At 40.2% G+C, this 17176-nt stretch overlaps 1 protein-coding gene across 1 annotated transcript in view; it reads right to left on the bottom strand.

The window, feature by feature from the left end:
• Nucleotides 1-4181: 4181 nt before the first annotated feature.
• Nucleotides 4182-17176, bottom strand: part of ENPP1 (ectonucleotide pyrophosphatase/phosphodiesterase 1) — a 55556-nt gene continuing 42561 nt past the window's right edge. Inside the window, exons 18-25 of the mRNA XM_037391294.1 lie at nt 14910-15085; nt 14331-14382; nt 11423-11577; nt 10123-10258; nt 9066-9146; nt 7853-7985; nt 6977-7133; nt 4182-6118 (exon numbers count right to left, since the gene is read on the bottom strand). Coding sequence (XP_037247191.1) covers nt 5951-6118; nt 6977-7133; nt 7853-7985; nt 9066-9146; nt 10123-10258; nt 11423-11577; nt 14331-14382; nt 14910-15085 — 1058 coding nt within the window. The 3' untranslated portion in view covers nt 4182-5950. The remainder of the gene's footprint in view (nt 6119-6976; nt 7134-7852; nt 7986-9065; nt 9147-10122; nt 10259-11422; nt 11578-14330; nt 14383-14909; nt 15086-17176) is intronic.

The raw sequence follows: 17176 nt of genomic DNA, 5'->3' as shown, positions 1-17176 counted from the left end.
AGTGTATCAGTCCAAGCCTGGAACTTCAGATCTGCAGACAAATTTTTGGACTTAATGGAAGTACAGACCTTACCACCCAATCCATTAGCTGACTTTCCTCTGAAGTTGTGAGAGTTCATTGCCATACCACCCCACCTCTCATGTTTGAATCAGGCTATTTTGGCTCCAGCGTGTTCTGATCTTGCAGTATATGGGGGCAAGGTGTCTGGGGTCATGCTTTTGCTGGTTTTGATTTCCTTTTTTTTGCAGAAAACTGTGGACCACCTGGTTTATATTATGTAAACTTTAAGACGACATCCGTTTCTGGAAGATATCCCAAGAACGATTATTCACCTCAGTGATGAAGTGGTTGTTAAAGAGTGACACTGCATTTCTGCTCTGTCGAACTCAACAGAGGGAGTTAGCAATGTGTGTTTAGGTGATTTTAGCTCATTTGTACAAGGAGAGAAAATTGTTAACATCTGTGGTGCAGTTAGTTCCACTGGTGTGTCTGATACACAGGATATACAATCATTTATATATAAAAAACTTCCTCAGTATTAGAAAGTTACAGCATAACCTTCTTCTGCTGATTTTTTTTGACTGTTTGCACCCCAGTAATTCAGTCTTCCCAGTGGTCTCATCTCTAAAAATTATAGTAGGAGTGTTAGCTAATAACAGGAATGTGAAGTATTTCCTAAAAAGCCTAGGAAAGCCTATTCTTTTCCAGCTGGTTTGCCTGGATTTCTCCTGTCCCTGGGCCATATTTCCTTAGAAAATATACTTACTGAGCGCAACAGATCTTTTCCCAGCAATCTCAGACCAGACCAGAAGAGGGCCAGACACCACCACCAAATGCAGCTGCATTCATTATTCAAAGTAAAATGATACACATGTGATTATCAAACATTGCACTTCCCTAAGCAATTTGTTTTGGACAGCAGAATCAAGTGTACATCATTCCTTTCTCCAGTGTGAAGAGGCTAAATACATTTTTAAACCTAGTTACAGCAATATAATGAAGAGTATAATTACAATTTTGTAGTGGACTGTTCCATCTTATGCAGCCAACAGGTACAAGATTTCAAAGTGAATTAATCATCTGCAAACAGCACACTTTCTGCCACCGAGAAATTCAAAGCTCTGGTACAGATGCAGGATGACAAAGGTGAAGCTTCCAGCACAGAGATACAGAGACATAAACAAATGCTCTTTCAAGCCCCACAGAGAGGCTTGTGCTGAAGTGCAGTTTTTCCAGAGTGCTGCAAACACAGCGCCTCATACCATGTAGACTGACTTTCAGTCATGTCTATATGCCTTTATGGACATGACCAGAGGGCGCTTCTGCTGTCTTCTGGTTGGGGGGAAATCAGTCAGGAGCTTTGGGGTGACTCGAAATGTTTCCATCTAGCTATATTTGTTTTATTTCAGCAGAGAAACTAAAAACAGAAAGGACTAAACCTGCAATAAAAGGCAACACAAATTTAACACATGTTGTGGCTGAGGAGGAATATGATAATTTGCAATGGCATCCTCTAAAATCTGTTGCCAGGCTTCCATAATTATTGCAAGTTTGTCCATGGTCTCCATAGAAGCCTTTCCTGAAGCTTGAGGCCAGTGTGGTGACTCACAGTGGTTCAGTAAGGGCCTTTACTCCTTTCCAAGGGAGTCTGAGTCACAGGACGCCAAACCTGGACTGGTTTCCTGTAATACAGAGGTTCCTGAGTGATGGCAGACATACCTCATGGTACACAAGCCACCTCAGTGTGGTGCTCCAACACCTCCCAGATATTGCTGCAGGGTATACAAGGGTAAGCAGGAGACATTGCTGCTGCTGCCACTGGCAATGGTGGTACCCAAACAAAAATATTTGGAAACTTCGGCTTTAATAAGTTGCTAGGCTCACACTAACTCTGTCCCTGAACTCCTAAAAACAGTTTACCACAGCACAGCAGTAAAAGAGCTGAGTATAGCCCTCGCCATGAGCCCTGGGATGGTTTCCTGACCTCGTTAGTGGTGCTGCTGTAGGCAGAGTGTTACAGCAACTGCCCTGTGACCCTGAAGGAGAGGTCCCACACTGTGCTGTCACCCCTGAGCACCACGGGTATGATGGGCAACTTGTTCTGGCACAGGTGCTCCTCAGCAACAGGCTTGCATTTTGTGGCAGATCTTGGAAGAAGGGAGGTCAGAAATGAGATCTTTCCTCCCAGCTGAGTGCCCTAACCACAGAGTCACAGATTTCATCTTTTATATTCCTTTTTGTCTTCTGGTCCCCATGAATCTTGTTTTCCTGGAAAAGTGGGTGCCCTCCCAGGCAGCAGAAGGGTAGCTCCTCCTGGCTTGCCAAGCCTGCTTTAAAACCTTGTATTTAAAGGGATAATTTTGTACTGTGAATCTCCTCAGACTATGGAAAGGCAGAAGCCCAGGCCACCCACTCGCCGGATGAGACAGGGCAGCTCTGGCAGGTGCCGTGAGCAGATAGCTGTTGTGCACTAGGCTGGACACAGTGGTTTATTGGATGCTGGATGTGTCGAGAAGAGATTTGCCAGATGAAGCCAGTCTCAAATACAGGTAGTTAGATATTGCTTCATTTTCTTAAAATAAAGCAATCTGCAGTAGATCCTGAGATAAATGAGACCAAGAAACCTGTAATGCATTAATCAAGTGAATTACCTTGCAGTTACCAATGGGAGCAGCCAGCGACACAAATCTGTACCACCTGAATACCTCTGAAAGCACAATTCTACATGCATTTTTCCAGCAGCAAACCCATCCTGAGATGTCCCCTGCCTCTCCGCTGATTCCTACCTTGGCATCCCAGAGCTGTCGGCTTCTTGGGTAGGTTAAGGCTTGCCTGCCCAAAATCGTGCGACAACCCATTTAATTCCTTAAGTAACCAGCCCACCCCACTGCTTAACTTGTCCCACAGTTAGACAGCCCATGCCTTAACCAGATGTCCACTGTTGCATCTTCAGGCCCTTTCTTTCTGAACTCAGCAGCCAGAAGGACTAGATTAGCTCTGCCCAACCTGGAACAATCTTTGACATCTGCGAAGGCTCCTACCGCCTCCTTCCTCAGCCATCCTTTCCTTACCCTAAACATATATTGCTGAGGAGACAGACTGTCAGCATCTTCCCTGTATCAGTGGGCACCAACTGCAGCCTACAGCATCCCCTGGCGCCTTCCCCAAGAATGCCTGGCAACACACAAAACTGCTAGGCACATCCAGTTCAATGGCCTTTAGTCTGCCCCTCCACTGTCTTTTTTTTGCCTGCAAGAAGGCCAGGCTACACAGCAGCTAACATTAAGAAGCAGTTACACGTAATAATGCTGACAGTCATGTCACAACAGCATTGCTGTTAACACCTTCCAGCTTCATTAACCGAGAACGTTCAGTGGAGCTGCGGCACCATCCATCAGCTGAAACAGAAAATATTTTACACCCAGATAGACAAAGCTGTCAAGTTTTTGCAGAATTACAAGTTTGATGGTGGCTGCAGCATGCTCCTTGGGGCCCACTGGGCTTCAAAACCACAACACAGTACATGTCATCCTGTGGTATTACCAGCTACTGGATACCATGACTAGCACCAGCATTTACTCACAACGCTCTAATATCACCCTTACAAATGTCTCTAAAATGCAAGGACGAAGAAATAAAATAAGCAAAACTATTTACACTAAGATCAAATCAGGCTAGCTTTCTTCCCTATCAAGATCACTTCTCAATTTCTGGCAGTCACATTCCAAACCCATCTCAGCCACTACCCTCTCTTTACGACTATAATGGCTTTCACAGCCACTCTCTCTTCCAAAATCCTCCCTAGGTCAAACCAGCAGTCATCTGCTTGAAGCCTACCCTGTTCCTTCTTTACCCAGGAACTAGGGTAGCCCTGCCTCTTAGCTGAAACTAGCATTGCTTCACTTTCTGAAGATGTGAACATCTGCCATTTGAATTCAGGAGACCGTACGAGTTCTAAAAATAAAGAACCTCTTGACCATCTTTCTTCGTATCTTCCCCTTCCAATTATGAATGCAACTTCAACATTCCAATTGGAGATGTTATCTTCAACTTAAAGAGCAGGGATTGAAGCGAGCCTCTCCCCACCCCCCCAAAAATAATGTGAAATTGTGCTCTATATCTGCACTAGTGTTTAACTAGCCAGTAGCACTTGGTACAGAAAGGATCATGAACAGCACACTACTAATAATGTTTTTATTGGTCACAGGCAATGGTACAAAGCAGTTACACTGAATAATGCTGTCACAGTCATATCATAATGTGAGGTTGCTACAACACATTTAAATTTCACACAGTGAAACTACTGTAGGAAAAAAAGTCATGCTTGTAACAGAAGATCAAGAATACATCTGGTTAGAAGAAAAAAAAAAAAAAATGGTCCCAGGATTTCAAACCACTCAAACTGAAGTTAATGGAAAAGCTTCCACTGACTTAAGCAGGCTTTGAATCCAGCTTCCAACATCCCCTGACCAAGCTGTAAGGTAAACTGCCTCTCTGCTCAGTCACAGGCTCTTCATTCTTCTAACATACTTGTGCGTGCTGTATTTTCTTCTTTTTAAATGAGAAGAACATAAATGTGTAATTGACTATGCCAAACTTTATACATAACAGAGCCAGTTTTGGCTCATCAGCTTTAGAGAGAGTGGGAGAATTAAAAAAAATGATAGCATGTGTACTGGAAAAGGAGGGAGTTCCTACACTCCTGAGTGCCTGTAGCAGCTGTTTGTGTAGCCTGAAAGCTTCCAAGAAAGCTCATTACATGCTTCTTCAGAATTTGCATCTGGCAGTGTCTGCATTCCAGATGGGTAACTTCTGTGAGCTGAAATTTGGATGATGTAGCACAAAGAACAGCTACAAATGCAGCTAGGATCTGGTCATTTGCCACCAATGGACAACCAAAGGGGGCTGGAACTAGAGGATCTTTAAAGGTCCCTTTCTAACCCGAACCATTCTATGACAGGCCTGTGGGCATTTACAGTAGCAATGAGATGTGCCATTAGAGAAGATCATCTTACCAGTCTAAGGCAACAATCTCACTGCAAAATTACATTTTCTTGACAAAAATGGGATTTCAAAACCATAGCTGACAAAATCATGCACCTAACTGAGAAAGACCTCTTTGGTTCAGGAAAGCAAAATCTTTTTTTATCAAATCTAAGTTTAATTTGAAGCAAGATAATTATTTCTCAGAGCTCAGAGATTTCCTGAATTAATTTCTTCTGATTTGCAGGTGACTTGACACATCCTACATATACCTGCTCACTCTGAGGATGCGTAACAAGCAAGCTGTGCACCACACCCTCCATCAGTGTATCGGAGCATCAGAGACACCAGAGGGCAGCAACATGCCAAGGCTGCCCAGCCAACAGCTGCATTAGCCAGGTGCCTGCTCATTTTGGGGAAGTTTCAGTTAGCAGTCTTACTAACCTCAGCATAGCTTCTTGCACCATAATGCTGCACAATTTTATGAGACCCACAGCTCAGAATGTAATTCATGCTTCAAGGAAAAGTGGAGTTAGAGGTGCTGTTGTTTGTATTTCAGTGGTCACCAAGAATGTAGTTATTTCCCAGAACCGTATTTGCTAGTTACCTAGATTTTTAAAGTAGAATATAGATCGTAACCCATGCTTTATAAGCTTCTCCCTCTCCAGTGCATATAAAAAGATAACATTTTTGTTCGTGTCTCAGACTAGGATGATCAAATGCTGTTAGCATTTAATAATGGACATGGTTCTACCACATTCAAGTGGAAATGGCAGGAGTTGCCATCCTGTGTTACACACGTAGTCCACCAGGAGTCCCTGAGATACAAATATGGCACCCACTCTCCTCCCTACTGGCATTTTGGTCAAAAAAGTTCTCAATAAATGTTCCAGCTTATTAAAAAAAGTTCTCATTCTATTTACAAATCAGTTGTGAAATGTATACCAATATTCCATAGGAAAAAAATCAGACCATTTCAAAAGTTGGTAAATATGTTTTTAACTGTAAAATGTCAGACACAGGCTGTTTTCTTTCTTGATAGAAGCTGAGTCCAGTAATTAATTCTACATCTCTGATCCGAGCTGTATGAAACTTCATTCTCTCTTCAACCCACATAGACTCAGACTTGCCATCCTATTAGGACAGAAAGAAAAAGGGTTTGTAAGACATCTTTTCTTTCTGACGTACATTTAATCAATTAGCAAAAGACATTCTAATGTTTTAGAAAGATCGAAAGCAGTAACTGTTGGCAAACATCTAACAAGCAGTTAGTACAGATAGTTATAAGCTTGCCTGAATTTAGCACTTGCTGTTACTTCCTCAAGGGTACAGAGCTTGCAGCTGCACCAGTGGAAGTTGGTGATAATGGGGAAAGGCAGGTGAGGTTCAGCATTAATCCACCACCCCTATGATTAAACTAGTCCTGAAAGCTGTGCCTGACTTGAGCAGTGACTTGTGTAATCCTACCCTACAGGATAGGTCTACACAATTCCCATGTTTTTTTTCCTGTTTATATGGAGTGTTGCTATGTGCATTCCCATCACAAGGCCAAGGTACTTGATCTAGAAGCAACCAATGCTCTTCAGGAACATCTGTGTCTCCTTTTGAGTCCGCCTTTGGCCTAGCACTGACCCTTCTTTGTGGGTGACTCATCTTTTCCTAGAAGCCCTTCATCCTTCTCAGCTGTTGACTGGGTATTTGCTCTACAGAAGCCTATGTACACATCACACTGATGGTCTCAATGTACTCCGACTCTACTTTGCTAGCTGTTAAAAGTTTTGCTCTTCAAAGAGAGAACTTCTGTTTCAACATTTGAGCGTATATACAGACTTCAGTATAATTCTGTTTACAAAAATATTGTCTTCTCTCTCAAGACTACCATGACAGACTGTACTGCTTTTACAGTCTCTTAACTAGTTAATCACTGACATCCAAGCAAAACAAGCTCAAGCCTGACTTCAGGTATTTATGGGGACCGAGCAGACTACTTACTGCACAGCTTTCACTGTTGTCTTCTCTGTGAGGTACGAGGAAAGCCAAGGCATCTAGAGACTCTTCACACTCCAGAGGAGTTTCAGAAGTATTTTTACAACTAGTCAGCACAATGAAGAAGTGAGTTGGAATTGCAACTTCTGAGTTACCAGGGTGTCTGAAACACAAAGGATGTTTCTGTAAATCCACCAAATCATACTTGCACAAAGAATAAGTGACAGCAATCTGCTATATTCTGGCATATCAATTTTAGCAACCCACCTATTTAGCCCAAAGAAATCTTAGGCCTGGAAGGAAAACTCCAGATTACTATTTTGCAAATCAAGTTTGGCTTGTAGGCTGATCTAAGTAACATGTTTGGTGAGGTATAACAACAAACTGATTTATCATAAAAACACGTAAGAATCCAAAGTAGATGGAGAGTTCAGCCTGAGCCCAGAAAACCATCTGCCTGCTGGCCTGAACCAGTTTTGCCAACTTGTGTATTTGTACTCACAACTTTGTAGTGGAACACTACCAGCCTAGGAAGTGCTGACCCCACCAGGGATAAGCCCCTGCTCGTCCACTCCTAGAGACAGTGTCATAAGATTTCAGGCTAGTGGACATTGTTCTGCGTGCAACATCTTCCATTACACTTCACTTTCAGGTTTTAAGATCACATATTTTGAGAGCGCATTTTTCCTTTGTGCTTGTTGCTCATTTCTTAGCTTTACACTTCTGTATCTGTTTAGGGCTATTTGACTGTTTCTTTGAACTGATGCAGCCTCCCAAGGCCCCACCTCCACAAGATGCTTTCCTTGATAACAAGGATCGTAATTACTTTTTGACCACTAATAGAGAAAGGAAACAAAGAATTAGGATATGAAAGGTTCCTACCTTTTCACCTTTTCTGGGGTATCATAGAGACCATCAGAATCATAATCAAACACAGGACCACTGACTACATTGACACCACTCCTGGCTGCAACATATTCAGGTAGCAGGTATTGATGGAAGTAGTTCCATAACACTGAAACACAGTAATGGAAGTGGGAAACACAGTGTGCAAGGTAGTAGCTGTTAATATAATTCTGCAGAGTTTTCAGTGGAGTATAAACAGACATGATAAGCTAGAAAAATAACAAATTATACAAGTGTTACAGTTTAAGAGATTGCATCTAAGTGAGCAGCAGCATGCACTGCAGCATCTCCTGGCATTGTGGTTTCACAGTCACCCTACCACAAACCTGACTGAGGCATACTGATGCTGCTACCCTGTGGCCTTGGGTTTCTTTCCTTGGAAACCAAATCATGGAGAGGCTACAGGACAGAAGGTGAGAGAAGACCATGCCTGCTTGGGTCTTCACCGCTATCAAGTTGGCCTGGCTAGCTTGTACAGCCACACCTATGATCTGGGAAGTATCTTACCTGTATGATATTTTTAGTTACAGTTAAGAGTTGACCACTATTCCATTACAAAACAAGACATATCTTTTGTCCAGAGGAAGCCATAGTTAGCCTTCTTTTTGACCAGGAATATGCTTAAAGTCAGTCAACATCTCATGTTCCCTCTCACCTAGGAAAGGCCAGGTCTTCAGATCTTTTCTACTGGAGATGTGATTATTTTCCCATTTCCTTAGTGATTCAGATCCTAGATTCCTGCCTGGAAACCCTTCTGAGTTTAGAAGGCATTCCTAAACTGGAAATTAATTGAATTCCCATAATTGTATGTGGTATCTGGATTCTCTAGAGAATATTCAATATAAACCCCTGTTTAGGTAGGGAGGAAGATGTAAACAAAAATGTCACACATTAAATGGAGACACTTCTACTATGCTCCCATGTAACGAGCCAGTTGATTAGGAATCATAAGCTCACAATGGTGGGCCTTTTCCACATAGGTGATAATCCTACTTTAAGGAACTTTTCACTCAAGTAAGAAACCCACAGTTGGAAGAGGTCTCATTTTATGGAAGCAGCTGAACCAGGGGTCATTTGCATGGTTTGAAGGCAAGCAAAAAAACCAAACAAACACAAACCAACCCACAAAAAAATAAGTAGTCTTTCTTACATTCAGCTGTGTACAAAAACATGCATACAAATAAAATACCTTTAAATGCAGGATACATTGGTACAATGTTGCTGTTAAGCAAGGCATCATAGTGATGTTTCTTTGCATCTGTCATAAAATCTAAAACAAAAAAGCAATTCATTACTTGGATTTGTTACTTGAAGCACAAAAATGCAAGTTTAAGGATTGGTGTAGTAAGGTGCAGCTGACCTAACTTCACTTTCCAAAGCTGATGTGGGTCTAAGTGCTAATTTCAGTACATGCTGGATCCATCCCAAATAAATAGTCTTAGCAGCAGCAGCAATTGCTCTTGTCAGATAAAAAGTGGACAAATTTTCATGAGATTAAAAATATCAGCACAGGCTTCTGAGTTGTGGAGAGGGGAATAAAATTCACTTTATGAATGTCAGACCAACTTTTTCTCACTGCAGAACCTAGGCATAAAAATAGGAGCTCTACTGGAGCTTTGCACTTGTTACAGATGTTTAACTAACCTACTACCCAGTACTTTATGCAGTAAATTTAAAATGCTTCTAAATCAGGTCAGCAACAGTTCACAAACAATTTAACCATTTGTAAACAGCTAAATATTTTGTAATATGTTTGAGAATCTGAGATATGCTCTTCAGACCAATGCTGAATTGCTTTACTAAAGACTACATATGGCACACAACAGTATATTTCACATAGAAAATAAACTTGTCAAGGCAGCTTTTTTACACAATGAAACATCCCTAAATTTTACTTTGGCTAGTTCCAATTAGCACCTGTCATACACAGTGACTTTGCAATTTACTAACTTGCCAGATTTGGGTCAAGGTTTACATGTTCCTTCCAGTTTCTTCTATGAGATGCCACTTTAGAAACCTTACAAGTTCCAAAGCTTTTGGGGAGTACTAAGTGACCTTGGACAACCCCACTAACTGCTGGAAGTGCCTAAAATGTTTTTATTTCTCATACGCCGAACTGAACTGCAACAAATCAGCAACTACTGCTTCATACTCTTAGTTATCAAGAACATCTATAAAAGACTACACCCACCACACTACAAGTTATTTAAATCACATATGCGGTACAATGAAGGCTATGCACATACTTGGAGGAGAAAGGAATCCATAAGTTAGGCGAGGATGATTGCTGTAGAACAAGCATGTCTGGTTATGATTAAAAGAAATACGAACATCCTTGTGTAAACAGCTGGAGGTAGCTTCTGTAGCAGAAACCCACTTGTCCTATTGAATAAGAAGAAAGTATCACTGGTAAAAGATACTTGAGTTACAACAACTCTCTTAGTGAGGGGGACTGCAGAACTCTAAATATTTAGCTGCAACTGCTTTTTATGGTGTGAAGGGACTTAACTAAGATGCAAGAATTGTTCCTTTTATCAGTGGAAAACAAGCCATCCCATCCATTTCATATGTTTTGGAAATAAAGTGAACAGAGCTGCAGCATTTTAATTGAGTTGAGAATAACATATTCCAAGAGAATTTAAATATGCCCATTAAAGATAACCTGATATACTGTAAAAGTACTTGTTCGTTCAAGCTAGGAATCAGAGGCAGCCAGGTGTGGTGTTAGCCATCTTTCTCCACTGGGCCCCTTGTTACAGTAACTGGTTGCTTCATGCCACTAACTTCAAAATATTTTTGAGGAAATCTTGGAAACCTTGCCAGAGTTTAGTATAAATTTAATTGTAATAGTCATTGTTTAAAACCTGATTCTTAGATAATCAAACTAAAAAACATCTTCTACCATCCTAATTCCTTTTAAGGATGATGTGGCTTCCAAATTTTCTCTGAATGGGAAAGGCTAACTTGAAAAGCTCTGCATGAACAGATGCATCTTTGCTGCCCCGAACCCTATCCCAAGACCAGATATATCCTTAAAGTGCCTTTTTTGTTGTTGTTGTTTCCGAATCAGGACAATCTTCTGAGAGAAGGATCAGATCAGGGCATGAATTGTTCAAGATAGTCCATAGATTTTTTCAAAAGGATCCTGCTACATTACAAACACTGCTTTAAGACCACAAAACCCCTGCTGAGATCACACTAAGGACAGCACCAGAAGACTGCTATAGCAGACCTATGCTGCCAAGCAGTAAGCCAGTGCAGACTCATAGGGTCTCTATATCAATGGCAACAGGCTCCTCACCCCCTGGTGGATCTGCTTGCTTTGGAGGCAAAACTGCAGCTCTCTCAGAGAAACAGGAAGAAGTCAAAGCCAATTCTTATTATAGGAAAGTGAAAAAAGCTCATACAAAATTCTGTTTCTCATGTAATTCTATATAGTTCCCTGGGAGATAACATCATAAGCAGATCTCAGAAGCATTCAGGAGTAATTGATATTCAAGCTTTTTACCTTTCAGTATTGCTTCTAACCTTTTTTCATATACTTACATCTTTGTTAAGAGTATATGCACTCCAGAGAGGCATTCTGTAGTCTTTGCTGTATCCACTCACATAGCGGTAATGGTAGAGGAGGCAGTAATTATGTCTCTTCTGGAGAACCCTGGGCCGTCCGTAGGGCAAGGTAAGTTTCTCTATTTTCTTAACTGCAGCAGAAATAGTGCTTGTTACAATTAAAATCAATATTGGTTTTTAAGTATCTCCCTCTTTTACACACCTAACATTGGCAATTGGAAATTGAAGCAATCAGAGAACTCAGTAACAAGAATGAAAGTTTTTCTTGTTCTGTATCAAAGGTATATTTTCTATGCTAAGGTAATAAATTCGGTGGCAAAGCCACTATAAAGCAATATAAAGCTTATACTGTACAAATTAAGTTTATATTTAAAACAAAAAAATTTACACTTCAAAACAGGAGATGGATTAAAGCTGCAAAGTTAAAGTCTTTGTTCACTTTGTATTTCAGTTTAAACACAATGTGGGATCTGCTTCCACATAATATTTAGATGGGACAGTAACCAACTGTGGCAATTTGAAGTCTGCTGAGGGGACTATTTTAGTAGAAACCAAAGTCATATGTAAAAGTGACATTTAAAGGAGAGAGAGATCTAAATACATAATCCAGTGAAGTACTGATTGGATTCTCAGACCTGCGAAGACTTGCTTTGTAATAGTGCGATAGTCATAAAATCTTCATCCTCCCTCTCTCTCATGGGACCACATCTCCTTAGAAACTTTGTATATGGAGAAAGGTATCTCCAAACCTTTAATACATGATACTGCAAAGGTTTTTTGCAGACCTTTGCCAAAGGCATTGCCTGTTTATTGGCCAACTAGTATATCCAATGGAAGAGTGAAGGCTTTCCTTTAAAACTGTATCAGGAAGAACCCACGGGGGATCAGCAAAGTGTGAAAAGCAAAGCAGAATTAGCAACAGAATTACTGTAGAGACAACTACCCTAAAGAACAAAAATTATCAAAACAAAGTAACAAAACATGTTTTGCCATCATTTGCGCAGTCAAATGTCAGTAGAAAGTTTCAGGGTTTAACTCCTAAGGTAAACTTGAATTTCATCAAAACTTTGAATATTTAAATTTTTGCCAAACTGGAAAAAAAGAAAAATAAGATTTTCACATTTTGAGTTCTCTGATGCAAAATAAAAATCGAGGAAAACTAGCACATCATTGAAATATTTTAAAATAAAAATATTACTTTGCCTTTGAAAATGCAAGCATTTTCAACCATTATATGACTGGAATTATAAAGATGACATCAGTATATTTTCCATTAAGGATGTCAAAACCATCCACAAATTATGCAGAAACATGATTTCAAAGTAACTGTTTTATATGGGGAAAGAATGTGAGCAATGAATGAATGCTGCAGTTATTTTCCACAGTAATTCTACAACACACACACAAAAGACAAGATTGTGATGTTTATTTCTCCACCCATGAGGGAAAAGGCAAACCATTCTTTTTTCCATAAAACTAAAAATGCAGTTAAGATTTTGTTGTTCTTATAGGCTATGAACTTAGGACAATCAATGAGAGAATATGAAAACTGAGGTAACTAATAAAGCCTGAAGAGTCATAAGGAGCATCTGGGCTGGTTACTAGAATTCTGTAATGAGTGATAATACTTTTTGTATCTAAGTAATAAGTGCTTAATTAATAAAATTTACAAGGAAATTACTGCTATTAAGACCAGTGCTAAGCCAGCTCTCACTGATAATCCAAGCAAAATCCTGCAGTGGCAAAAAGATAGGTTTAGAGCCTTAGGCTCCTACTCCTACAAAACGGAACTGAGACAGGTTATGCAGCTGGCCTTGCAATATTTCTTTAAAGCCCAGTTCAGCAAGGCATTCAGGCATCCACTTACAAATTAGCAGAGTCTGTTTCTATGCAACCACTTGCACACTGAGGGGAAAGCACACCGTATCATACTAACTGGATTTAATTTTGTTTCATAAATGTTACAATAGTGATAGAGTTATTTTAAAAGGGTTCTGGGACACATTTTAAAAAGATGCCCTGGTTGCTAGCGGAAAAGAATCAAGAAACTTCTATCTGCTTTTTGTGCCAGAACAAACTATACAAATTAACATAAGCATTAAATTAGCTCTGAATAAGCAGCAAATACTGGTTCCTGCCTGTAATTGGCATTTAAGTCCAGATCCTAATAGTGAGCTACAGTGGAGTATTGCCAGATACAGTTTATTTGCATAAGAAACAAGTTTTCATGAACATACATGAGGCAAAGTCTTTATCAACCTATTTCTTTGATAGCCTATCATCTTGATTTCATCTTTGAAAGTATTAGCACCAAGGCTTATATTTCATTTTGACTTATGGTTTTCATTATTTACTTACTGTCCTACTTGCTTCATGCTCAAAATAGTTAATTTTGTTTTACAAATCATCAGCACATCTATAGCCTTGCAAACTGCAGCTCAAACATGGCATGTAAACATCCAAAGAATGGAAATAAAGCATAGGTAAAAAAGGCAACACCTTAAGACCGTGTAGAATACACCTTACGCTTCATTAAAAGTATTTTGCCATTGTGATGCTGGTATTTCCAGGGATTTCTTATCAGGTACTTTCCCATACCATGCTTTTGCTTCCCATTCTAGAATGGTCATTACTTCAGTGCTAGAAAAGTCAGAAGTATCACATAATACATGTGCCATAAAGACACATGCATAAGGGTAGACATTTATTTCAGAACAAGTTGTTCCATAGGACTGTATTTGAAAAACTCAGAACTGTAGTCCCAGCAAGTATTTCAAAGAATATTTACCTCATGTACTTGAGTTATTCAGAAGCTTAAATATAGAACATTTTACTTTTTTAATAATTTTTGTTACCCTTCTATATTACTATCAAAAGTTCTTACCTTCTGTTTCAGTGAGATTTAAACGCTGATGGAAATCCCTTATTGGCAAACCCTACAATTATAAAGCAAAATCAATGAGATTCTATTGTGTTCTACAAAGCGTACTATGAGCCACTACTACATTTAAAACACCAAATGTAACATCTGCCTTGCAAGTTATCCCTATACAGAACTCACTAATATCTACTGAGTAGGGCCACAGAATTTTCAGAAACAAATAGTTTTTGCCACAAACAGATCTACAGCCTTGAAAACCACAGCCCAAAACACAACATTCACAGAATGGAAAATTCAACATAATTAAGTGAAGCAAGCAAGAACTGAAAGCTTTCCCCATCAAAGCTTGCTTCTCTGGCATTTTCTAGGTTTTTCAGAGCTGAATATGACTTAACATAAGAAAACTGCAAAATGAATATATTAACACAGGCTAGTAACCGCTAACTCCAGGTGAGATTTGATTTTGAAACCAGTAGTAGGGGACTGCAAAACTAGTAGGAAAACACTGGAAAAGCCAGAGTTTCATTCTTTAAATACAACACAGATGTCTGCCTCCACAGCTTTAACTGTTCCAGTACTTACCTCTGTCCTGCAGGAGCAGCCAAGGCTCACTGAAAAGGCTCTTTGTCCCACCACAGAGCAATCGGAAGGATGGCTTGTTTCTTTGGGATGGTGGGGGGTGTAAACAGGGTTCCTTAAAAGATGGTTTAGGCGTCCATGGGTTCCATTGTTTGGGGCTGGTTTCAAATCAAGCAAATCTATGAAAGAATTCATGTGATATTAACAGGAGCACTGCTGCTTGTATTGCAGTTACAAGTATGGGTGAGTCAATAAAGCTGCACTGCTTGCTGCTCATAACACCGAAAAGGGAAAGCAATACAACCCTTTTAAAAGGGAGCATACATGTTCTTAGCTAGGGCTCAGGATGGTATTAGTCTGCTTGTAAAGTGGGACAGAACAGCACACACACACAAAAATTAACAAATTAAATGAGAAGTGAACTTGCAGCATCCAAACTTGCAGTGGGGAACAGAATGGCAAATCTCAAACACATGAAGCTAGTTGCCACCTAACATTGAAGCTTTGTGAGAATAAGTTTGGGGTCTTTTTGTTGGTTTGGGTTTTTTTTATTACCTGGAAATTAAATGCATAAGCTTCAGCTAATAAGCATCACTAAAGGGTAACGCCACAGAAGAACCTAGACAGAACACGGTTTCTTTCTGCTTGTCACTTAGGTCTAAAATGTTAAGCTTCAAAAATCTCAAAGTAATCTAATCACAAAACCATCTCTGCCATTAAAGTAATTTAAACAACTAAAAGCTGCTTACCAGTAATGCTCAGAGACACTTCAGACACCTTCAAAATACTGAATAGACCAAGACCTGTGTCATGCTTAATCCTCACTAGCACTCACAGATCTATTGTTCTTCCGCTTAACTCATACTGAATCTATGAAATCAGGCATTTTCAAAACATAACAGGTGATGAGACACGTGTCTCCAAATGCTTGGTGTCTAGATCACTCACCTAGAGCACAAGAATTAGAGCTGAACTTCCCTTCCTATGTGGGGAACCAAACACAATTCTCCCTGTACCGTGCCACTCAGATATGTTAATGGAATTCCCTCCAGATGAAGCTGTTTTGGTTTGGAAAGAATAAAACAACTTTTCCAATCCTAGGAGTCCCAGTTTCAATGAATACTTCACACAAAGCAGTGATAAAGCAAATCACAACCAGTCCCAGAACTCTGATCCCCACTTCAACAGACAAATTACATTGTTATGTTACAATTACTTGAAGTGGAGCATCCAGGATTTCACAGTGCCCCAGAAAACCTGGTAATTTTAACACCTTGGAGAACATGAGTTGAAATCCCCCTATTCAGACAAGGCAGTTAGTGATACATATCCGGTGCTTACGCTTTAAGTGCTGAGATGTTGGACAAACAGGAGACAGTATCTCTTCTCTGGCTGCACTTTGCAAGAAGGTGCAGTCAGGCACCTCTGAGAGAAACACTAGAGCCCCAAACAAGTGAAAGAAGATGCCTTTCTGCAGTCCAGATGGCACTTAGCCCTGGGTAAGAAAAAAGGTGAGTAAATCACCTCACATCATTTTCTATCTGAAAGTTAGTGTGCTGGCTTTTGCACATCCTATTCTTTTAATTCTTTCTACACAGGATGGAGGAAATATAGACCCCAATGACTGCACTTAAAATGTCTGATCTGTCACTGAACTTGCTTTACTGAGATGCCAGTAAGGACTACCTCTCCCATGCAGTGTACACAGAACAGATCAGGGGATTGCAAGAAGGTGGTTCAAGATCACACATGACATAAGACAGCAAAGTACAAAAGGCTGAGAGCCACGCTTCCTGACAACGACCTCTTTCCTGTTCCAGCAAATTTAAACACATGGTTTAAATGTGGTATACCTGAATATCACCACTGATTTCGAGCGTGTGCTGTGCTCCTGTTAAGTGTTTTCTGGATCAAACCCTTTGGTAATACTTTGTCTCTCACAGATGCAGATGTTCGAGCAAGTATAGGTCCTGGCAAGAGAGAAATAGGCAGGAAATAATGGAAAACAGGTGAAGACCTCAAGGGGAATAAATGAATAGAAAGCAGTAGAACTACTGACAGACTTCTGGAGAAACCATGAAATACAGAATGAAAAAAAGGACAAAGGAAAAAGGAGACACAGTAACATTGTGTTTGAAATGGAGGGGGGTGGGGGAAGGGGCCACAAGGCATTTAATTTTCCAGAAAGAAACACCACTTCTCTGGTGCAGTGTACTGTACTATGTCAGAAAATAAAGCTAAGAATACCTATGGAGTGGGCTGTCTGTGAT

Source organism: Falco rusticolus, chromosome 6 (assembly GCF_015220075.1).
Source record: "Falco rusticolus isolate bFalRus1 chromosome 6, bFalRus1.pri, whole genome shotgun sequence".
Classification (NCBI taxonomy): Eukaryota; Metazoa; Chordata; class Aves; order Falconiformes; family Falconidae; genus Falco; species Falco rusticolus.
Note: the sequence above shows the minus strand (reverse complement) of the source record. Positions and strands in the feature narration are given on the sequence as shown.